Source organism: Lagenorhynchus albirostris, chromosome 9 (assembly GCF_949774975.1).
Source record: "Lagenorhynchus albirostris chromosome 9, mLagAlb1.1, whole genome shotgun sequence".
NCBI classification, from domain to species: domain Eukaryota; kingdom Metazoa; phylum Chordata; class Mammalia; order Artiodactyla; family Delphinidae; genus Lagenorhynchus; species Lagenorhynchus albirostris.
The window spans coordinates 45634303-45659181 of NC_083103.1; the positions used below are offsets into that span (position 1 = coordinate 45634303).

Below are 24879 nucleotides of genomic sequence, written 5' to 3' on the forward strand. Positions count from 1 at the left end.
AAATAAGATACTCTAGAAGGATATATAAGAAACGAGTAACCATGGGGAGAAAACTAGTATGACTGCAGACCAGGAGCAAAAGACGATTTCTTACTGTATCTCCCTTTTCATTAAGTTTAGGAAAAAATTTTCCCTATTCAAAAAACATAAAAACTATTTTAAAAATTAAACACACACACACACACACACGTATATATACACACATACACGTACACACACACAATACACATACACACACAGACATATATACACACACATATATACACACACACGCACATACACACACACACACGCGCACGCGCACACTTTTCTTAATGGCCAGCTTAAGCCCATACAGCTAAATCTACTTATCTTTGAACTCTACACTTTTTCTTCTACATTAACTTACTCCCTAGAGATTAGGTATAAAAGGAAGACATATTCCACAGCAATGTACCATGACTAATGGATGAATAAGATGTAAGGGCAATAAATGAGCTCAGAAAGAATAGTGTGTGCTACAAACACTTCAGAGACTAAGTGAAATGTAACCTAGGCCTTAAAATAAAAAGAGCTTTTGGATAGGAAAAGGGCAATTGGAAAGCTTTCCAATAGAGAAATAACATGAGAAAAGTAACTGATTAATGCAAAATCCTCAGGGTACAAAAAGCAGACACCAATCTCTCTCACACCCATCCCTTTCTTTGCCTTTGGGTTTCACAGATCCTCCAACTAAAGTCCTGGCAGGGGCCTTAGATACCATATTGTCATCCTTCTCATCTTATAGATGGTGAGTACTGGCTCAAAGAGATTAAATTTGTTTTTCTTGACTAGGTTACTTAGGAGAACTGAGACTAGAAGTCAGGTTTTGTAATTGCTGGTCCAACACTCTCCAGGAACAAGGAACATTATGTTTCCAGTTTTCTAAAGTCAACAACATCTTTGCAGAGCTGCTTTAGTTCAACCAGTGATCCCATTGAAGATTTAGATTTAAACTCTAGACTTCAGCCTTGGACAATTAAATACAGGGATAACTAAATCCAGTGATAACTTTCTCAACCACCTTCATTTAGTTAAGCAAACTGTGAGGGAGGCAGATTATATTAAAGGACCCTGGAGGAGGAGACCTGAGTACCAGCCCTATTCATGTGGTCTGTTCCTGTACAGTGGTTTGCCATTTACCCTTTTTAAATATTAGAATATTTTGCTACTTACTCGCTTAGTCTCAGTATCCTCACTGCAAAAGGAAGAGTTAGTGACTTGTCTCTAAAAATAATGTTTTTAAAAGCTCAATCCTTAACTATCAACCCAAACTCATTTCATGAACTCAACAGAAAGAACTATAATTTAGATCAGAAATTCGGCTTTTTTCATTGTTAATAAGGCCTAGAACTGGGAAGTCTTCTTCAAACAAAATAACAAACTGAATAATAGATAACTGGAAAAGTTTTGTAACTAAAAGAAAAAAAAATGTGCCATCTTTTAAACTTTAAAAAAATTTTATCAGTAATTTTTTTAAAGCCTAGACAGTATCTCAAGTTTTTTTTAAAAGTAAAAAGTAAAATGTATTTTAAAAAAAAAATTCTTGAAGGCCAGAATATAAACTAATAATAAGAAGTAAAATCTCCAGAAGCTTAAACAGCAGTTTATGCTTTTTAGAGTAGACTCACATCATCCATTAGTTGGTTTTAGTCTCACCCCTGGAAAGTAGATGGTATTGCTACTTTACAGATGAAGAGGCTGAGTGAGAGATAAGGAGATGTCCCCCAGATGACAGAGTTTTATGTGCCGTGAAACTAGGTCTAGAACCCAAAACTTATACTTTGGTGCCCTTTCCCTGCCCGGCCACATTCCCTCTCCTCCTGGAAAAAAAGAGAGCCCTGCCTATACAGAAGTGACATGAATGCTGTGGCCATGCATGCATGTTATTGCTAAGGTGCAGTGATGGACTGGTGCCCACCCGGTCAGTTCTCCAGCACCCAGCAACATGGCTGGAGCTATTCAGTGGAGCCAACTTAAATCCAGTGGTGAAGAACACATCCGTCTAGAAATCTGGGACCACTCTCTCTCTGGAAGCCCTCATCTCTCAGCACCCGCCTTTGGGGGAAACTGTTCCAAGAGGTACTAGCCTCCTCTCCCCATGCGGAAGCTGGAAAACAGATGAGGACAAAAGCAATCAAGAGGAAATAGCACTACAAGTTCTTGATTTGTAAAAGCACTGCCCCTCAATCACTCTAATCAGTGTTTGCAAGTTTCTTGAGAAAGTTGAATTTATCCTGCTTCAAATGCCTGCTCCTCCAAAGGCCATTCTTTCAACGCCCACATAATTGCTAAGCAACTTTGCTCTCAGGCCCCGATTTGAAGAATAAACTATTGTTACTACAATAAAAGATCCACATCCATGCCAGACCCTCATCTCTCCAGTTCCTTCCTAGCTGTCTGCTAATGCAGGGCTAATGCAGGGCCTCCGCTGACGAGAGATGACTAATTAACTGCTCGTGTGGTCTGTTCCTTTGCAGCGGTTTGCCATTTACCCTTTTTAAGCATTTTGCTCCAACTATCCTGAAAAGATATCAGGGATGATGAATGACTAAACAGTATTTTAACACGTGAGTGCCTAATGCTTACCCTCCTCCCTCCCAAAGATATAGAGATTACAAAGGTTCTCTGAAATGAGCCCCCTAGTCACAGACTGTTTCCCTTTACAGGATGTGCGTAATGGGCAAAATTCAACACTGAAAAAAAGGGGGGTAGGGATCTCTATTCCGACAAGCTTATCTTAACCGACACAATTACAGAACTATAATTCATAATGGGCAACCTTTTTTTTTTAAATGTGAAAATTCCTGTCTGATTTATAAAATTTCAAGCTCAGGGCGAATTACCAGAAAACTCTTCCTAACAGAATGACCAACTTCCTACCAGAGCTATGCCCTGCCTTAAGAGCATTGTCTTAATAGAAGTCCCGCCCCTTACCACAAGGACTCATTTTCCCTTTCCCGACAATATCTTTTCATCCTGCTTGTCACTGCTTAAGGCCTGCTTGCTTTCTCTTAAATTATCTTTATCACACTCAGCCTCAGAAATCTCAGTCATCTCTGACTCAGTCCCTGAATGCCATCAATCACCATCCTAGACACTTTTACCAAATTAATCTCCAAGGGCTACTGACCTCACATTATCACCTTGTCTGAAAGTCATCAAAAGCCTACAGAAGTAAAAACCAAAGAGGTATCTGAACTCCGAATTTAAGTCACTTGGCAAGCCAGCCCCTCTTTACATTTGTAGCCTTATTTTTTCCCACCCCTCTGCACCAACTGTACAAATCTAGTCAAACAAGCTTACTCACAGCATCCCAAACAAACCCTGTATCACTCCCCTGCCCCATCCAGGCCTCTGCTCTAATCACCCCTACACCTCCATTTCTACCTAACATAACTGCCATCCCTTTCTGAAGCCTCCACCTCCCAAAATCAAGATGGCCTTCCTCACTCTGCATTTCCCAAGCACTCTGTATTTCTTATCTTACACTACCACACATGATTTTCTCTCTCCCATAAGACTGTAAATTTCTGAAAGGCCCATGTCTTACCTCCCCTTGCATCCCCACAGCACTTAACGTGCTACTCAGAATGAAGAAGGCTTTCAATAAATGCTGAACAAATTCATTCTAAAAATTCTCTTTTCACAGTAAAACCATAATACTTTAACAATGAAAATGCTCTTAGGAAATAGCCTACTGCTATCTCCTTATTTCACTGATAAAAAGACTGAGGCCTGGGCTTCCCTGGTGGCGCAGTGGTTGAGAGTGCACCTGCCGATGCAGGGGACACGGGTTCGTGCCCCGGTCAGGGAAGATCCCACGTGCCGCAGAGAGGCTGGGCCCGTGAGCCATAGCCATTGAGCCTGCGCGTCCGGAGCCTGTGCTCCGCAATGGGAGAGGCCACAACAGTGAGAGGCCCACATACCTCAAAAAAAAAAAAAAAAAAAAAAAAAGACTGAGGCCTGAGACTTGCCTAAGTCACAAACTGATTAGTAACAAATCAGAAACAAGAACCCAGGCCTCCTAACTGCCTGTCCCACAATCATGCCCTGTACTGGAAACATTCTCTTTAGCCTAGTCACATCCTTCAAGACTGGGTTATTCTCCATAAACTCTAGGAAACCTTCACCGCCCCCTCTGTCCTCTGAACTCCTATTCAGCACTTAACGTGAATTCTGTTTCACATACCAGTAATATCTCAAATACCTAACTGCAGCTCAGTAAGGGAGGAAACCCTGCCTAATGTTGTTCTTCCATATCCTTTACGGTGACTAGCAGAGGGCTAAGGGAGGACTCAGTGGCAGCATAACACTTATGGACACATTAAGGAAGGATATCTAACTCAAAACCGTCTGTTGTGATGTGTCCACAGAACGTATACCATTGAACTACAGTATATGCCACTGGATTACATTCTACATAGACTACCTTTAATAAGTTATTTTGGATAATTCACTAACTTAGCCCTCTTCAGAAATCAGAAAGAAAATATTGGTAAATTTGACCACATAAAACTTCTTAAATTTCCCTTTAAAAAGAGACAACATAAACAAACAAAAAAGGCTAATAGCTCCAATATTCAAATTACTCCTAGAAATTATTAAGTAAAAGGTGAACACCTAATTTCAGAAATGGACCACAGACACGAATAGAAAATTCACAAAAGAAGCTAATGACTAATAAGTATAGGAAAAGATGCTTAACTTCACTAGTGATCAACATAATGCAAACTAAAAGAGCTACTACTTTTTGCCTGAAAAACAACACCTGGTGTTTGAGCAGACACAGGGGAGTAAAAATTGCCAACACCCAACACTGGAGAAGGTATAGAGCAGGTTTTCTCTGTCACTGCTGACATTTTAGGCCAGATAATTCTTTGCTGGGGAGCAGGGGGAGGTGTCCTATGCATTGTAGGAAGTTTAGCAGCATCCCTGGCTGAAAACATCAAAACACCTCAAATATCTGTGAATAGTAAAGTAGTTAAACAAAGCATAACTCATCAACACAATGAAATAGCTCATAGTCATAAAGGATGATGGTGTCTGTATCTATGTGCACTGACATGGAAACATGACCCTAACACACTGTTTAAGAAAATAGGCTACAAAAGCATATGAAATAGGATCCTATTTATATAAAAGGATATATATGTATGAGTATATGCACACATGTGCATGCATGTGTATACATGTAGGAAGCAAGGGAGACAGAGGGAGAGAGAGGGAGGAAGGATGGTGAGCGAAAGATGTTAGAAAATCATTGCAAAGTTAACTGCATCTGCCTTTGGTGGTAGAATTTCGGGTGCTTTTACCTTTGTCTCTATACTTTATTTTTTTTTTTAAAGATTTGTTTAATATTTATTTATTTTTGGCTTCATCGGGTCTTAGCTGTGGCACATGGGATCTTCATTGAGGCATGCGGGATCTTTTGTTGTGGTGCCCAGGCTTCTCTCTAGCTGTGGCGGTGGGTTTTCTCTTCTCTAGTTGTGGCGCGCAGGCTCCAAGGCACCTGGGCTCTGTAGTTTGCGGCACGCAGGTTCTCTAGTTGAGGCACATGAGCGCAGCAGTTGTAGCACACAGGCTTAGTTGCCCCGTGGCATGTGGGATCATAGTTCCCTGACCAGGGATCAAACCCACGTCCCCTGCATTGTAAGGCAGATTCTTTACCACTGGACCACCAGGGAAGTCCCTGTCTCTATACTTTAAAGCAGGGGTCCCTAACCCCCAGGCCATGGACCAGTACCAGTCCGCAGCCTGTTAGAAACGAGGCTGCACAGCAGGAGGTAAGCAGCAGGGGAGCTAGCAAAGCTTCATCTGTTGCTCCCCATAGCTTCCCATCGCTCACATTACTGCCTGAACCATACCCCCTCAACGCCCCCATTCCGTGGAAAAATTGTCTTCCATGAAACCGGTCCCTGGTGCCAAAAAGGTTGGGGACCTCTGCCTTAAAGTATTGTTTGAATATTCTATGTTCTACCTTTATAATCAGAAAAAGTGAAGCTTTTATATTTATGTAAAATTTTTAAATTAATTTTTTAAATTAATTTTATTAGTGCTCTCTAGCTGGGGTTTCAGCTAGAGAGCACCAATAAAATTAAAAAATATGAAGAGATCATCGTAGGACTATAAAGTTGATGAAATTAACTCACTTGAGTCATTCACAAAGAACTATGCTTTGCCATGCCTCTTGAAGAAGCCACACTATGGGCAACAAAGTCTCCTGATCTGGGCAGCCTCCTTAGATTCCAGCCTCCCACTGGATCACAGCATAAACAAATGTCTTTAAGAAGATAAGTCAGGGACTTCCTGGTGGTCCAGTGGGTAAGACCCCACACTCCCAATGCAGGGGACCCGGGTTCCATCCCTGGCCAGGGAACTAGATCCCACATGCATGCCACAACTAAGGAGCCTGCCTGCCTCAACTAAGACCCAGAGCAACCAAATAAATAAATAAATATTAAAAAGAAAAAGGATCCTGCGTGCCACAACAAAGACCTAGAACAGCCTAAATAAATAAACATTTTTTTAAAAGGAAGATAAATCATGTGTAAGAAGATTTAACTCCAATAAGCTTCTGTTTCTATTTCTCCCACTACTCTGTAAGCTCCTTAAAGAGAAGATCTTTATTGTATCTATCCTGCAATATCAAAACCTAATAAAGGGCTTCCCTGGTGGCGCAGTGGTTGAGAGTCCGCCTACCAATGCAGGGGACACGGGTTCGTGCCCCGGTCCGGGAGGATCCCACATGCCGCAGAGTGGCTGGGCCCGTGAGCCATGGCCGCTGAGCCTGCGCGTCCGGAGCCTGTGCTCCGCAAGGGGAGAGTCCACAGCAGTGAGAGGCCCGCATACCGGAAAAAAAAAAAAAAAAAAAAAAAAACCTAATAAAGTGCCGAGGGGAGAGTGCCTGATATCAACAAATGTTTACTAAATGAGTCCCATTTAAGAATTTTCTTTTTTTGGTTTTTTGTTGTTGTTGTTGTTTAGTTTCATTTAGTTTGCTTCTCTATCACCTTTATTTAGATGTGGGTCTTTTTTTTTTTTTTTTTTTTTTTTTTTTGCGGTACGCAGGCCTCTCGCTGTTGTGGCCTCTCCCATTGCGGAGCACAGGCTCCGGACGCGCAGGCTCAGCGGCCATGGCTCACGGGCACAGCCACTCTGCGGCATGTGGGATCTTCCCAGACCGGGGCACGAACCCGCGTCCCCTGCATCGGCAGGCGGACTCTCAACCACTGCGCCACCAGGGAAGCCCTAGATGTGGGTCTTTTAATGTATTTCACTATACTACCAGTATATTCTTTCCAGGAAGAATTTTTGTTTAATTGGAATCTCTAATTCAGGTCATTTTTGAAGTAAAAAAACCTCCATTAGTTATTAGCACTACCAGAACTAGAAGGCATTACTCATCTGACCTGAGATCTAGTAAAGCAGTCCAGTTTCTAAAAATTCCACTAAAGATTTTTGAGGAAAGGACTCAAGAGGAATTAACAGTATGAGAGAGAAGTCTATAGCAGAAGACAGAGAAATTAGGTAGTTCAATTTAGTACACTCTTCTCCAAGAGGAAACCTGAAGCCACAGTGTACACCCAAGGTGATGATAAAGATCACAAATGTGAGGTTTACCTCTCTGCTGCCCCATCCTCTGACCACTCTGTCCCCTTCTAGTCACTATAATATGGCTTCTTTCTATCCCTATCAATGTCATGAAATTGCTTTTTCAAAAAGATTCTGTGGTAGACACAGAACTGCACCACTCAAAAAAGGAACTGCTGCCCAGCTACAAGGACTGTGGTTAGCTGAGAGCCTCTAGTTATTAGTACTTTCGGGGTCCACCTCAGCCAATGACTGAGCAAGCTGGTGACACCATTTCTCCCCAGGGTGGACATCCTCTAACAGGCCATCTTTGCTCCAGAGCTCCTGGTTTTGTTAAGTCTGTATCATGATTTGACAGCTCCTTTTCCCAATCCTGTTTCCTCTCTTTTTTCCCATAAGCGTTTCTTCCCAATAACCCTTTTGCACTCCCAACTCTGTCTCAGCATCTGTTTCCTGAAGAACCCAACCTGGGATAGATACCTTCTAAACAATTCACTCTCCCAAGTCTCTGGCACTGAGCAGTCTGGATCATCCTCTCAAGACTTTTTTTGGTCCCATGATATACTATTTTCTAAATTTCTCAAAGAACTTACTCTACCTTGGTCTACCTTTATGGGGTCACCTCCCTTACCCTTCATTCTCCCAATCTGGACATTTCCCAAAGCCCAATTTTGAGCCCCAAGTTCTTAAAAAAGTGCTTTAATTCTGAAAACATTAAGTCACCTGAATGACTCTCAGATCCCTTTCTGGTCTTGACCTATCAACTGAGCTCTGGTTTATATCACTAAGATGAAAGATTTCTATGCTAAATGTGCCTCACATCCAAAACATCCAAAGGAGAGTTCATTACCTTTCTCCCCAAAACAGGTTTCCCACCCCGATTCTAACTTTGGTACCACCATTCCCTTAACAACAAAACTATGGACTCTCCTACTCTTGTACTTTTTTAATTTATAGTTTGTCCTATTTCTGGATCCAATTCAGATGCCATTCCTCTCTCCACTGAGTGAGCTTCCCTGTTGGCTAACCAGAGAATGTGGGGCTGGGGAAACAAGGGCTCCCTGCCCCCAGCAGCAGCTCCCATTCTCCCTTCTGAGGCCCTAACAAAGACCACTCACCAGGATAAGACCGTGGTAAACATATCGAGCTGACAAAGTTCAATTAGAAGGCTAAGCCTTGAAGATCTTGTCTGCTATCCCACATTTCGCAAATGAGGAAAATGAAGCCCAGCAAGGAGAAGAAACCTTCCAGGGTCACACAAATAACAGAGCAGAGACAAGTCTCCTGACTCCCTAACCAGTGTTCTCTCTCCTGACACTTTTTGCTGTGCCTCCAAGGGATTTACTTTCCAAATCTTTCATCACAGTTGTTCTTATCGAGGAGCTTCACATATTTCTTAAGGTCAGTGACAACTGTTCCTCTAGAAGCATTCTCTGACCTAACTCCTCCAATTCTCACCACAGGTTAGGTAGGTTCCCTTCCTCTGTGTTTCCCAGCGCTGTGTACTTTATATCATATTTGAATTGTCGGTTTGCTGATCTATATCACTCACAAGACTTCAAGCTCCATGAGGGTAGGGAGCATATCGGTTTTGATTCCCACTGCCACCATCCCAGTCTAGCACGCGTCAACTTTCACAGAAGTCCCCCACTTGGTCTCCCCATCTCCAGCCTCTCCCCTCATGTCAACACACCCACATTGTTAGAATAATCTCAAAACTCTACCTTTGTCATATATCTACCCAAAAAGTATTAATAACTTCCTCTCTTTACAGGATCAGTTCTAAACTACTCATTCTAACATAGTCCACAAATACATATTAATCATGTATTCTGTACAAGAACAAAACCATCTAAAATGTAAGCCCATCTCCCTTTAAATCCTAATTTTCCACCATGCCTCAAATCAAACACTACTCCACCCAGAGTATTTCCTTACTGCTCACAAATACTCCAAGTTTTAGCTCCTGCTCTTATCCACAATGCCACCATCATACCTGTCATCTTTCTGTGACTATACTGGACAAGATTTGCCCCATTCCCTCCAGAAGCAGCTGACATTCCATCGCCTCCATGAAACGTTTCTCGTCTACAACTGTCTGCATCTTTTTTTTTTTACAGGTTTATTTTATTTATTTATTTTTTGGCTGAGTTGCGTCTTTGTTGCTGTGCGTGGGCTTTCTCTAGGTGCTCAGGTGGGGGCTACTCTTCATTGTGGTGTGCGGGCTTCTCATTGTGGTGGCTTCTCTTGTTGCGGAGCACAGGCTCTAGGCGCACGGGCTTCAGTAGTTGTGGCACGTGGGCTCAGTAGTTGTGGCACACGGGCTTAGTTGCTCCATGGGGGATCTTCCCGGACCAGGGCTCGAACCCATGTCCCTTGCGTTGGCAGGCAGATTCTTAACCACTGTGCCACCAGGGAAGCCCCTAAAACTGTCTGCATCTTTTTCTCTATTTCCTTTAAACTTCTACAGCAGTTCCATCTGACAGAAATATGCAAACTACATATGGAATTAAAAATTTTTAATAGCCACATTTTTAAAACATAAAAAGAAACAGGGAGGGCTTCCCTGGTGGCGCAGTGTTTGAGAGTCCGCCTGCCGATGCAGGGGACACAGGTTCGTGCCCTGGTCCGGGAAGATCCCACATGCCGTGGAGCCGCTGGGCCCGTGAGCCATGGCCTCTGAGTCTGTGCGTCCAGAGCCTGTGCTCCGCAACAGGAGAGGCCACAACAGTGAGGGGCCTGCATACAGGGGAAAAAAAAAAAAAAGAAAGAAACAGGTAAAATTAATTTTACTAATGTATCCAAAATATTATAACTACAACATGTAATCAATATTTTTAAAAGAGATATCTTATGTTATTTTCTTGTACTAAGTCTCTGAAATCCTGTGTATATTTTATATTTACAGCACATCTCAATTCAGACTAGCTACTTTTTCATTTTTTTTTTTTAAATATTTATTTATTTGGTTGCTCCAGGTCTTAGTTGCAGCAGGCGGGCGTTGCGGCATGCGAACTCTTAGTTGCAGCATGCATGTGGGATCTAGTTTCCTGACCAGGGATGGAACCCAAGCCCCCTGCGTCGGGAGCACAAAGTCTTATCCACTGCGCCACCAGGGAAGTCCCATGGACTAGCTACTTTTCAATGCTCAATAGCCAGATGTGGTTAATGGCTAATGTACTGGACAGCATGGCCTACAGCCCTCATTTTCCACACTTTCTAGAACTTGCTTATACTTTATCTTGTTGTAGTCATTTCATGTATTATCTTCTTTACTAAACTGCACACTCCTCAAGGTAAGGGACAATGCTGTACATTTTTCACTTCCCCAGAGTCCCTAGCAAAAGGTATAGATTAAAACCTTCAAATTTGTATACTGTTTTGTAGATCAATTTTCTTCAACATCAGTGTTTGGTAAGAAACAGTTGGCTGGTAACTGTTCTGTTGTAACACATAGAGGTTGTGAGCTCCATCTATTCAAGCAAGTATATTGTTAAAATGTCTTATAATTCCCATTTAACAGAGAGTCCTAAATACAACAAGCAAAGCAAATTCCCCAAAGTCACCCCGGTGAAGAACTTCAGAATTCCAACCTAGTTCGATCTAACAGCCTGGTGTCCCATTATCTAACAGCATTTTCTCAAATCATCACTGAAGGAGGTCACTGAGAGTTAAGTCAGCTGCCTACCAGCTCCTGCTCTCAACTCCAAGGTAACAGCATCTGCCTGAGACATACAACACCCTATGAACAAAAAGCACTGATGAGGGATGGACTGGGAGTTTGTGGTTGGTAGATGCAAACTATTACATTTAGAATGAATAAACAAGGTCCTAATGTATACCACATGTATAGCAATATCCTGTGATAAACCATAATGGAAAAGAATATAAAAAAAGAATATATGTATGTGTATAACTGAGTCACTTTGCTGTAGAGCAGAGATTGGCAAAACACTGTAAATCAACTATACTTCAATTAAAAAAAGAACTGATGGAGATGTGCTGCCTGGTAATGCAGGTGCTCCATCCTCCCAGAGGTGCCTACCCAGTGAAATATAATACCTTCGACATTGTCCATCTGACAGAACAACTTTTATCCTAACTGCTGTCACTTCTGGTTGGTAAGCCATTGTGGCTGTAAAGCTAAATATTCCTAAGGAAGCAAAGGGTAAAGAAGGCATAGAAGAACCTTGAGATGAAAAAACTAATTTTTCTGACATTGTAGAAATCTCTTCCTAACTGTAAGATCTCCTTATATGAAATTTGACTATATGCAGATTTACTCCCAAATACCTTTCTACAATTAAAAATTAATTTCTGAAAACTGCAGTTTCAAGTAGACACAGATTTTGGGTTAAAAAAAAAAGGAATCTGAAGGTAGAATGAGAAGAAGGAAATAAAGCAGAAGAGGAGAAAAATAGATTTATGAAATGAAGCCTTGGGAAACACAAAGGAAGCTGAGGCAAAGACTAACTTAGACTTATGTTGCAGGATTCGGATTCCAATGTGTTAATAATCATTGAGGGGATTACAATAACCCTCCTGGGGGGTGGGGCGGTGGGGGGGTCGGGGAATGAGAGGGCAAACTGAATAAGTGAGAAAAGGTTATTCAAAGCCTCTTCCGTCTCTAGCTTCCAGTTACTATGTACCTCTGGGACTGCAGTAAGACCCCAAAGGAAATACAAAATGGGGACCAGGAAGGTTAAGAGCCTCTGAGTCATAAGATTAGAAATGCACTGGCTATTAAGATGGAAGGCCACACACACAAAAGTGCCTCGTGGATTGCGTATTATCCTCAATAAAGCAAAAGTTTACATATGTTTCAAAAAAACAAAAACTTTCAGTCTATCTTACTGAAAAGTTTCTAGCAAGTAAGAAACGGAAAAAGGAAATAATCCAGAATCCATTATTACCATTTTAAGATGTTTGAATGTCTCTTACATGCTCTTTATTTGGAGAGCTGTCTTTACTGTTTCATTTTGGTGAGATGCAAAAAATATTTACAAAGACTTTCACAGGCTCGCTCCTAAGTCATGCTCTGGTTCTCTAAATGGGGTTTTTTTTAAATTAGATTTTTAGAACAGAAACAACTTTAACCACAGGGGTTAACAGAAACATAACACTAAAGATTAGGGAAGGAATACTATACATGCCAAATTCACAAGAATTAACCAAATCTTTTACATTGTGTTTCACACAATAAAAGCCCTTTACTGTAACTTGCTTCCTTTATATTTTCAACAGATCACTGGCCTGGCTCAATTACTTTTGTAACTAGCAAGATTAAAAATTTTTGAAGCTAAATGCCTACATGGGAACAGAACACATGACATTATTCACAAGATACGAAAATCAACCGCAGGGCAAAAATTAAAGAACATTTAGTTGAAAATCTATCATTGAGAAATGAATAAAGATTCAAACTACTCATGTTGTTCCTCAATTTTTTTTCATTTACATCCTCACTAGTTGTGAGCTCTTTTACTTCAAAAGGGCACAATTTAAAACAAAACAAAGCCCTGCGTTTCTAAAAACAACAGGATAAGAGTGCAGAGCCAATAATCTTATTCAAGACATTTCCAGCACTGACATGTAATTCACACTGCAACCATAATTGTAAAGTAAAATTATAACAGACGTTGGAAAACTATCACTAGATTTTGCTATATTTAAGAAGACAACACTAACTATAACAGTAAGAGTACTAATTTTAAGGTACTTTTTTATTGAAGTATAGTTGATTTACAATGATCTGTTAGTTTCAGGTGTACAACAAAGTAATTCAGTTATATATATACAGATATATATTCTTTTTCAGGTTCTTTTCCCTTATAAGTTATTACAAAATATTGAATATACTATACATATTATGTATAGTAGTGTGCATATGTTAATCCCAACCTCCTAATTTATCCTTCCCTCCTCCTTTCCCTTTCGGTAGCCACAAGTTTGTTTTCTATGTCTGTGGGTCTGTTTCTGTTTTGTAAATAAGTTCATTTGTATTTTTTTTAAGATTCCACATATAAGTGATATACGATATTTGTCTTTCTCTGTCTGGCTTACTTCATTTAGTATGATAATCTCTAGGTCCATCCATGTTGCTGCAAATGGCACTATTTCATTCTTTTTTATGGCTGAGTAATATTCCAGTGTGTGTGTGTGTGTGTGTGTGTGTGTGTGTATACTACATCTTCTTTATTCATTCATCAATCAATAGGCATTGTAAACAGTGCTGCAACGAACACTGGGATGCATGTACCTCTTTGAATTACAGTTTTCTCCAGATATGTGCCCAGGAGTGAGATTGCTGGATCATATGGCAATTTTATTTTAAGGAACCTCCATACTGTTCTCCAAGTGGCTGCACCAACTTACATTCCCATCAACAGTGTAGGAGAGTTCAATTTTAAGGTACATTTTGATTTCTGGAAGGAATACAAAAAAAACTAGTAACAATGGTTACCTCAGGGGCAGGTAACTAGTGTGGGCCAGGGGTTGGAGGAAACTTACTTTTCACTTTTGTAAATGCCCTTTAGTACATTATGAATTTTATACCATATGTATATATGAACTATTCAAAAAGTTTCTTTTTGATCTACATTTGTTTAAATGATAGGCTTCATCTTTTCAACTTCTTGGAATTGCATGTATTTCTAAGTAACACTGGAGATTTAGTATCTTTCTGCAAGACCATCAAAATTCTAAATAATCTGAAGATAATTTATAAACATCAATGGAGAAGAAAATAATTGTTGCTTCTCCTTCAAACAATATGTCCAATACCTATTTCCCTTATGACTTTTGTAAACTTACATACCTAAAAGTAACAATGTCTGTTTCAGATGGCATATTAATAAAGTTTACTAAAATATGGAATCCACACACAAATGTCCCTCATTAAAAAAAAAAAAGACAAAAGAAGGGCACAAACATCAAAACCAAGGGAAAAATAGGTGAAAAAAAGTTCAATAATGTTTACTCAGCCACCTACATGTATGTAGCACCTTCCTATAGATATAAAGAAAAGCTTCCATCAAAATCTCTCCCAGTAGTTTTTAACTGAATTCAAGATGAACATAGACTTAAACTACAGTTTTTTCTAAGGAAGGGCTATTAATGAATACAAGTATAAAAGCAAGTAAAGAATGTGTTTCTGAAGATTTCTCTCCCACCATAAGCCTATTGCTATCTACTTCAGCAGCTGAAAAGTAGATCTCCACACAATTAGAACAAGCTTAACTTAAAACAATAACTTAGGGCTTCCCTGGTGGCGCAGTGGTTGAGAGTCCACCTGCCGATGCAGGGGACACGGGTTCGTGCCCCGGTCCGGGAAGATCCCACATGCCACAGAGCGGCTGGGCCCATGAGCCACGGCCGCTGAGACTGCACGTCCGGAGCCTGTACTCTGCAACGGGAGAGTGAGAGGCCCGCGTACCGCAAAAAAAAAAAAAAAAACAAGAAGAAACAATAACTTAGTTTAGTATCCCTCTGTGTTCCAGCCTGAAAAATAGTGACAGCAAATCAATGACAGTTAAAAAATGAGTTGCGGGCTTCCCTGGTGGCACAGTGGTTAAGAATCCTCCTGCCAATTCAGGGGACACGGGTTCGAACCCTGGCCCGGGAAGATCCCACATGCCACGGAGCAACTAAGCCCGTGTGCCACAACTACTGAGCCTGTGCTCTAGAACCCACATGCCACAACTACTGAAGCCCACATGCCTAGAGCCCGTGCTCCACAATAATAGAGGCCGCCACAATGAGAAGCCCGCGCACCTCAACAAAGAGTAACCCCTGCTCGCCGCAACCAGAGAAAAGCCCACGTGCAGCAATGAAGACCCAACACAGCCAAAAATAAAAATAAATAAATTCATTTAAAAAAAAATGAGTTGCCTTCTAAAAATCCAATTACAGATTAAGCTAATATAGCTGATGACTGCTATGGGGGTGCACAGGCTGACTGTGCGGATGGAGACCTATACAGCTACAACTCAGGTAGGGAGCCAGAAATGCCACAACTGGAGCCAAAGAGACAGAGGTCCCCTGGAGAGGGTGCACAAATTGCCAGGAGGAAGCTCAAGGAAATCACAGGGAATGTGGAAGAAAGAATCAAGGTAAGGAAAGTGAGGCAGAGTTGGTTCCCTATTTGTTGGAGGGCATGGAGGTGATAAGGGGTGTTCTTTAATGAAGATCAAGATATTGACCTGCAATCACCTCATGCCCAGCTGTTTTAACTAGAAACGCCACTGTGGCTAGAGCAGGGGTCCCCAACCCCCAGGCCGCAGACCAGTACCGGTCCGCAGCCTGTTAGGAACTGGCCGCACAGCAGGAAGTGAGTGGCACGCAAGCAAAGCTTCATCTGCCATTCCCATCGCTCCCCACTGTTCACATTACCACCTGAACCATCCCCCGCCGCCGCCCTGTGGAAATACTGTCTTCCACAAAACCAGTCCCTACTGCCAAAAAGGTTGAGGACTGCTGGACTAGAGGACAGCCCAACATCTGCTTCTATAGTAGCTTATGTAAGTCACAAGTAGTTTTTAAATTCTGTGTTCTGTATTTTTATCTTATTGCTAAGTTTAATGAAAATCTATGTTTGCCTCAAATATCTTTTATTTTTAATAAATTTTTTTGTCTGCGTTGGGTCTTCATTGCTGCACACGGGCTTTCTCTAGTTGCGGCAAGCGGGGGCTACTCTTTGTTGCAGTGTGCAGGCTTCTCATTGCAGTGACTTCTTTTGTTGCAGAGCACGGGCTCTAGGTGCACGGGCTTCAGTATTTGTGGCACGCGGGCTCAGTAGTTGTGGCTCATGGGCTCTAGAGCGCAGGCTCAGAAGTTGTGGCTCTCGGGCTTAGTTGCTCCGTGGCATGCGGGATCTTCCCAGGGATCGAACCCGTGTCCCCTGCATTGGCAGGCGGATTCTTAACCGCTGCACCACCAGGGAAGTCCCAACAAATATCTTTCTTATGTTAATTTTTTCTTTGTATTTTAAGTTTCAAAATTTATACAGATGGTAATTTTTGTTTTACTCAAAAATATGCTATTACTCTTCAATAAGTGGTCCTGGGAAAACTGGACAGCTACATGTAAAAGAATGAAATTAGAACACTCCCTAACACCATACACAAAAATAAACTCAAAATGATTAAAGACCTAAATGTAAGGCCAGATACTATAAAACTCTTAGAGGAAAACATAGGCAGAACACTCTATGACATAAATCACAGCAAGATCCTTTTTGACCCACCTCCTAGAGAAATGAAATAAAAACAAAAATAAACAAATGGGACCTAATGAAACTTAAACGCTTTTGCAAAGTAAAGGAAACCATAAACAAGACGAAAAGACAACCCTCAGAATGGGAGAAAATATTTGTAAATGAAGCAACTGATGAAGGCTTAATCTCCTTTAATATGAGCTGCTCAATATCAAAAAAACAAACAACCCAATCCAAAAATGGGTGGAAGACCTCAACAGACATTTCTCCAAAGAAGATATACAGATTGCCAACAAAGACATGAAAGGATGCTCAACATCACTAATCACTAGAGAAATGCAAATCAAAACTACAATGAGGGGCTTCCCTGGTGGCGCAGTGGTTGAGAGTCCGCCTGCCGATGCAGGGGACACGGGTTCGTGCCCCGGTCCGGGAAAATCCCACATGCCGCGGAGCGGCTGGGCCCATGAGCCATGGCCGCTGAGCCTGTGCTCCGCAATGGGAGAGGCCACAACAGTGAGAGGCCCGTGTACAGAAAAAAAAAAAAAAAAAAAAAAACTACAATGAGGTATCACCTCATACCAGTCAGAATGGCCATCATCAAAAAATCTACAAACAATAAATGCTGGAGAGGGTGTGGAGAAAAGGAAATCCTCTTGCACTGTTGGTGGGAATGTAAATTGATACAGCCACTATGGAGAACAGTATGGAGGTTCCTTAAACTAAAAATAGAACTACCATATGACCCAGCAATCCCACTACTGGGGATATACCCTGAGAAAACCATAATTCAAAAAGAGTCATGTACCACAGTGTTCACTGCAGCTCTATTTACAATAGCCAGGTCATGGAAGCAACCTAAGTGTCCATTGACAGATGAATGGATAAAGAAGATGTGGCGCATATATACAATGGACTATTACTCAGCCATAAAAAGGAACGATATTGAGTTATTTGTAGTGAGGTGGATGGACCTAGAGTCTGTCATACAGAGTGAAGTAAGTCAGAAAGAGAAAAACAAATACCTTAGGCTAACACATATATATGGAATCTAAAAAAAAAAATGGTTCTGAAGAACCTAGGGGCAGGACAGGAATAAAGACGCAGACGTAGAGAATGGACTTGAGGACACGGGGAGGGGGAAGGGTAAGCTGGGACGAAGTGAGAGAGCGGCATGGACATATATACACTACCAAATGTAAAACAGATAGCTAGTAGGAAGCAGCCGCATAGCACAGAGAGATCAGCTTGGTGCTTTGTGACCACCTAGAGGGGTGGGATAGGGAGGGCGGGAGGGAGATGCAAGAGGGAGGAGATATGGGGATATATGTATATGTATAGCTGATTCACTTTGTTATACAGCAGAAACTAACACACCATTGTAAAGCAATTATACTCCAATAAAGATGTTTAAAAAATGCTATTAGTTAATAATAAAATTTAGGTATAAAAAATAAGCTTTTTGACTTGTGGTTGCCAAGTGGAAGGCGAGGTGAGAGAGGGATGGATTGGGAGTTTGGGATTGGCAGATGCAAACTATTATATATAGAATGGATAAACAACGAGGTCCTACTGTACAGCACAGGGAACTATATTTAATATCCTGTGATAAACCATAATAGAAAATATGAAAAAGAATGTATATATGTATAACAATCACTTTGCTATACAGCAGAAATTAACACAACACTCTAAATCAACTATACTTCAATAAAGTAAATTTTTAAAATTAAAAAAAAATTTTTTTTAAATAAGCTTTATGGGGACTTCTCTGGTGGCACAATGGTTAAGAATCCGCCTGCCAATGCAGGAGACACGGGTTCGAGCCCTGGTCCGGGAAGATCCTACATGCCCTGGAACAACTAAGCCCAGGCGCCAAAACTACTGAGCCTGCGCTCTAGAGCCCACAAACCACAACTGCTGAAGCCCGTGCACCTAGAGCCCGTGCTCCGCAACGAGAGAAGCCACTGCAATGAGAAGCCCTCGCACTGCAAGGAAAACCCAACACAGCCAAAAGAAAAACAGTAAGATTTTTGTACTAAACTGGGGGACCTCAAGGAAAATATTTACTAATTATAGCAGTGACCCAAACACATTTATCTAAATGAGTACTGTACTGCAAAGAAATCTCCTTAAAAGTCAAAAATAAATTTATTCCCAAGATGATGCCAATACTCCAAACTTTTCACAACTTCTCTTCACAAAAGAAGAAATAATGTAGTTTATGAGCTACGGCAGGGAAGAATCAATATCGTTACTTTACAATCTCCAAAATATATGTACATAATAATAATAAATTAACTCTCAAAGATAACAGACAATGTTTTCCTTGAAAATCTCTTCTTCCTCAGCACCAGTGTTGCCCCAAAGTGGTTCTTATATCCCATTTCTGGTCCCCCGGCTTCCATTCTTCCTCTCACCACCTACTGTAGCCATTCCCCAAGGCCACTGTTGAACCTCTTCTCTCCTTTTTCCAAGCTTCAACTACCAAGATCCTGTACCAACAGCCCCACACTTACCCAAGGACATCATCTCCAGGTAAATATCCATCCATCAAAAACTCTTTCTTGGGCTTCCCTGGTGGCGCAGTGGTTGAGGGTCTGCCTGCTGATGCAGGGGACGCGGGTTCGTACCCTGGTCCGGGAAGATTCCACACGCCGCAGAGCGGCTGGGCCCGTGACCCATGGCCGCTGAGCCTGCGCGTCCGGAGCCTGTGCTCCGCAACGGGAGAGGCCACAACAGTGAGAGGCCCGCATACCGCAAAAAAGAAAAAAAAAAAAAAAAAACTCTTTCTTATACATACACACAAACACACTCATATCCTACACTCCAATCAAAATCAGTTACACAGAAGTCCCTATAAATGCCTGATTAATTCCTGTGGCCTGCAGTAGTTCACAGGGATCCCTTAGCGCTAAAAACAGTCAATAAATACCCATTGAAAGAAAGAAAGAATGAATGAATGAATGAATGAATAGGATGGGCTTAATCCTCCTCCCATTTCCACATAATCACATTCTAGCTTTCTTCAGAGGCAATTTCAAAGCTTTTTCATGAAGTAATTCCACCAGTAAAAAGTACTGGTCTTGGGCTTCCCTGGTGGCGCAGTGGTTGAGAGTCCGCCTGCTGACGCAGGGGACACGGGTTCCTGCCCCGGTCCGGGAAGATCCCACATGCCGCGGAGCGGCTAGGCCCGCGAGCCATGGCCGCTGAGCCTGTGCGTCCGGAGCCTGTGCTCCACGACGGGAGAGGCCACAACAGTGAGAGGCCCGCGTACCGCAAAAAAAAAAAAAAAAAAAAAAAAGTACTGGTCTCTTCCTCTAAAACCTCATGGGCTCTTATCTTCTATCACATTCATCATGGGCTCTTATCTTCTATCACATTCAACATCTTCCTCTCCATAGTATTCCTGTACTTCTTATCTCTACCACCAGATCTTACATTTTTTAAGGATAGGGTAATTGTCTAAGTAATATAATCTATATATATACACAGAAAGGCAGAGAGAGACTTCTCTAACGGTTGCCTATTCTTTTAGTTTGCCTACCAACATTTAAACTCTTTGAACGCAAAAATTCATGTTTCTTTTTCCCCCACCTTCACTATCATATCACCCTTAGAATTAGGCACAGTATCTAACACATGAAGTGTCACCACTCACGTCAAAAACTGTGAAGGTAATTCAAAAAGACAAGTGTCCAAAGTATTTTAAAATGCCCATACAGTTTTCCAAAGCAATAAATTTTAACCTCATTTTGGGTATGTAATTTTTAGTCTGCTATTTAATAAATCAATTGTATGATATTTTCTCCAAGGAGATATTAACTCTTAAGAGCCTAAAAATACTGATCTTTTTATAAAATTAGCATGGTAATTTACACAAAGTATATGCAAAAGGTTATTTATGAACAAATGAATGAATGAGCAAATTAAGGCAAAAACTCTATTCCTAGCCAATGGATCAATGAACGTCGAACTTCAGAGTCAAAACTCCAAAAAGGAGAGAACTAAACAGAAACTTTTTAATATTTCCAATTCCAGAAACACTGGCAAGATGAACAGAACTGAATCAATCCTGAAATCTCTCAGTTAAGCAGACAAAGAGACAAAATACAACGACACATTTGCATTATCAACATCCTGTGGGTAAAAGCTATGCACTAGGATTTAATACTTCCTGCCAAGCCCACAGTCAAGAATCCTCTGGACACTTTTTCCATAAGCAGCCACAAAGACAATTTTGAATGGTGTACAACAAAAGTAATAGAAAATATTTCGTTAATGCCATCAATTGGAAGAGAAAAAAATGAAAAAATAGTGAAAACAAACAGAAACCAAATAGTCAAATGGTAACCCTAAATCGAACATCATAATTAAATGTAATTGGTCTAAACACACCAATTAAAAGATTGTTAGAATGGACTAAAAAAAAAAAACAAGACCCAACTACACGCCATCTACAAGAAACTCACTTTAAACATAGTGGTATAGGTAAATTAAAAGTAAAAACAGGGAAGAGTAAAATGCAACTCTATTCATAATCACCAAAAAATGGAAATAACACAAATGTTCTTCAAGGGTGAATGGATTAACTATGGTACAACCATACAATGGAATATTGCTTAGCAATAAAACGAATTATTGATACACAACAACATAGGTGAATCTCTAAGGCATTATGCTGAGCAAAAGAAGTCACTGTCAAAAGGTTACATACTGTATGACTCCATTTTTATGACACTGTAGAAGAGACAAAACTATAGCAATTAAGAACAGATCATTGACTGCCAGCAGTTGAGGAAGAGGGGGGCAGCATGAGGGAACTTTTGGGGATGATGGAACCCTGATTTTGGTAGTAGTTATACAAATCTATATATGTTAAAACTCAGAACCATCCACCAAAATAGTCAATTTTACTCTATGTAAATTTTAAAAATAAAGTCAAATAAAGATTAAATGGATGATCTCTATGAAACCTTCCAGACTATGTTTTTATGAATGAGAAAAAAAAGAGAAGGGTAAAAGGAAAACAGGCAGAATGCTAAGTCCTACTGGCATAAAAGCCACTAGTCATGAGAACCTCCTGATTACTGCACAAAATATACAAAGCAAACTCAATCTTCAGAAATTCACTCCCAGAAGAGGCTAAGAAAACCAGACATTCAGATCCAAAATGTGTATATTTTTAAATGTCTATGAATGGCTCTTCTTGTCTGTTTCCATATTTTACACTTTCAAGAAGCTGCCAATTTCTCCTGGCTAAATGCCACTTACCCTGCTTGGGGTTACTCAATTTACAAGCATTCCTTTATTTATACCTTATACGCTCATTTAATGATGGGGTCTTTGGCAGTCACAATAAAGACTCTGCAAAAGCACTTGCTTTTGCAAAGTGCCAGATCAGAGCTTCTCACCCGGAAACTAAGGTCCCTGCGGCACACGGCACACCCTCGATTCGTTCCAGACCTGAGGACGCTAGGTCTTCCTCCCTAGTCGGAAAGGGTACCCCACCGCCAAAGCGCCCCAAAATTGGAGTCGCTGCGGGCCAGGCTCTGGAGCACTTCTCTCTTCTCGGAACTGCCTGGTAGCCTGGAGGGCATTTGGCCGTTTTGAGAACTGCCCCGGTGCGGAGCGTGCCCCTTAGAGGGCTCTGACCAGTCACCTTGGGCAAGTCCCTTCCTCTCCCAGAGCAGGGAGGAAACTCTGGATAGGTTTCCTAAGGGAGCTTCCCACCGCCCTCTCCGAGTCAAACTTTCTGGGCCTCCCGCGCCAACAGGAAGACCGGCTCGCCCCTCAGAGCCCCCCACCCGCGCCGTCCCTTGCTCACCAGGAGCCCTGAGGGAACTAACGCACCGGTCCGAGCGCGAGGCCCGAAAGCAAGAGGGAGGCGAAAAATGCCAAATCCCGGTCTCGGCTCCCTCCACCCCGAGCACCAGGAGCCCTGAGGGAACTAACGCACCGGTCCGAGCGCGAGGCCCGAAAGCAAGAGGGAGGCGAAAAATGCCAAATCCCGGTCTCGGCTCCCTCCACCCCGAGCAGGCCGCTCGACCGCATTCCGGTCCGCCATCCCCTCTGGTCACCGCCCGCCTGCCCGCTTCCACCCGGTGGTAGTAGATCACGCGCCGGGTAGGGGCGAGTGCGGGCCCGCGGTAGGCGGGTGCGCCCACCTTGAGCTGGGACTTCGAGACCTTGCCGCTGTGGTCCAGGTCGAGCGCGGTGAAAGCATGCCAGATGGCCTTGAGCAGCTCGTCCTTCAAGCCCCCCATGGCCGCGGCCCTGCTACCCCGGCTGCCGCGACTGTCCCGCCAGCCACTCGGCGCCTCTGACGCCCCTTGGCCTCTGCCGCCACCGCCCGCCGCGCTGTCACCTGACAGCGGCAGACCCCGCCCCCGCCAGGCCCCGCCCACTCGGCGCCCGCGGGGGAACCGCGCTGTGCAGCTGGAGCTCTGGGTCCGGTGGTCTGCCTCTCCCTGCCGGTAGGAACGCCCGGCCTTCTTTCCCGGCTAGAACGGCAAGCGCCACCACGCATCCCCCTAGTGCTCCCAAGACCAGCTCGGGCCATTTTCGATGCTCGCATGCCCCCCAAACAAGAGCCCCTATCCCGAGAAAAAATATGAGAGTCCAGCGTCCCACAGTGAAAAATGGAGCCCTGCTCCTGACCCGGGGACGGGGTCACTGTCTGAGGAGGCCAGACAAGATCCCCAAAAGTCCCCGGTCAGGGGCTCAAATGCTGGCACAGTACCTAGTGGGAGAGGAGGGGAAGGGGAAGCAGGGAAGGGCCTTGAGGGAAGTTGGTTCATGCATTTCGCAAACGACTCTTGATGCCTACTGTGTAGTGGTCTCCGGGGGCAAAGAGTTGAGGTTTAAGGTGGGTTTAGAAATCAGAGGGTCAGACAACCTTTTCTAACTCTCAGCTGTTGAGGGACAGTTCACAATTTAGGAAGGGTTTGATGTGGGTAATGCTGCTGTTTCCTGATGTTTCTGTGCTTGCATAATAGGAGATCTGGAAGGACCCCAGCAAATCACTCCACCCATCTTACTAATCAGAATGGTTGGACCATTCAAAAGAACCTATCTGTGCCCGGAAGAGCGTCCTCCTCATTGCAGATGTTCATTTGATATCTGTTAACAATGATCACTTGACCTCTTTGGGCTTCAAATGTTCCACGTATGAAATGAGCGTGGTTGCTCCAGATGTTCTGGAAGGGTTCTCCTAGTGCTCACATCTTAAGATAATAAATATTGCTGGCTGACTCCAGTCTGATTAAGTCACCAGGCACAGTGCCTTGCATCTCCAATCCAAGACCAAATCTGGACAAAATGGATAGAAAAACAAATACCAAGAGTTTTCAAAGGGAAACGCTTCTCAGATGAAGTTTGGTTTTGTTTTCCTCTTTTATGTTCCTGAATGCACATATATGAACTTTATTAAAAGGAAAAGGGCATCATTAAAAGGAAGGGGGATTTGGAAAAGAGCAGAAAAGGAAGGAGCAGCTTCAGTGAGCTTCAGGCCAAAGGGAACTTGGTGGGGCAGAGGAAAGGATGGCCCAGTTGAAGGGAAGGGGCAAAAGCAGAGGGACTGTCAGTCTCTCACTGTGAGGGCCCTAGAGACCCCACTTCTCCATTTGTCAGGACTTTTCTTGCTCTGCCAGAATCCAGTCTCTATCAATGATCTTCCCCAACTCCAGATCAAGTCTGCCAGTCAACAAAAACACATGATTTAACCTCTAATTTCTTCATGCCAACTCAGCTTTCCCTAGGTAGTGACAAAAAAGAAACCCTCCTAATTCTCAAGTTTCAGATTAACCACTAGATAACACTCCTTCTCTCTCTGTATCTGGAAGCACCAAAAAGATATTTCAAAGCTTTGGGGTGGGGGGTGGGGGTCACACGACCAGTACATTCTGAACTTTCAAATTCCTACTTCTTGGACTTCCCTGGTGGAGCAGTGGTTAAGAATCTGCCTGCCAATGCAGGGGACAAGGGTTCGAGCCCTGGTCCGGGAAGATTCCACATGCCACAGAGCAACTAAGCCCGTGTGCCACAACTACAGA

General features: G+C 42.6%; 1 protein-coding gene across 1 annotated transcript in view; it reads right to left on the bottom strand.

The window, feature by feature from the left end:
• SWAP70 (switching B cell complex subunit SWAP70) overlaps positions 1 to 23174 on the bottom strand; it is a 79321-nt gene extending 56147 nt beyond the window's left edge. Inside the window, exon 1 of the mRNA XM_060159688.1 lies at positions 22993 to 23174. Within this exon, the coding sequence (XP_060015671.1) occupies positions 22993 to 23091 (99 nt within the window). The 5' untranslated portion in view covers positions 23092 to 23174. The remainder of the gene's footprint in view (positions 1 to 22992) is intronic.
• Positions 23175 to 24879: the final 1705 nt, after the last annotated feature.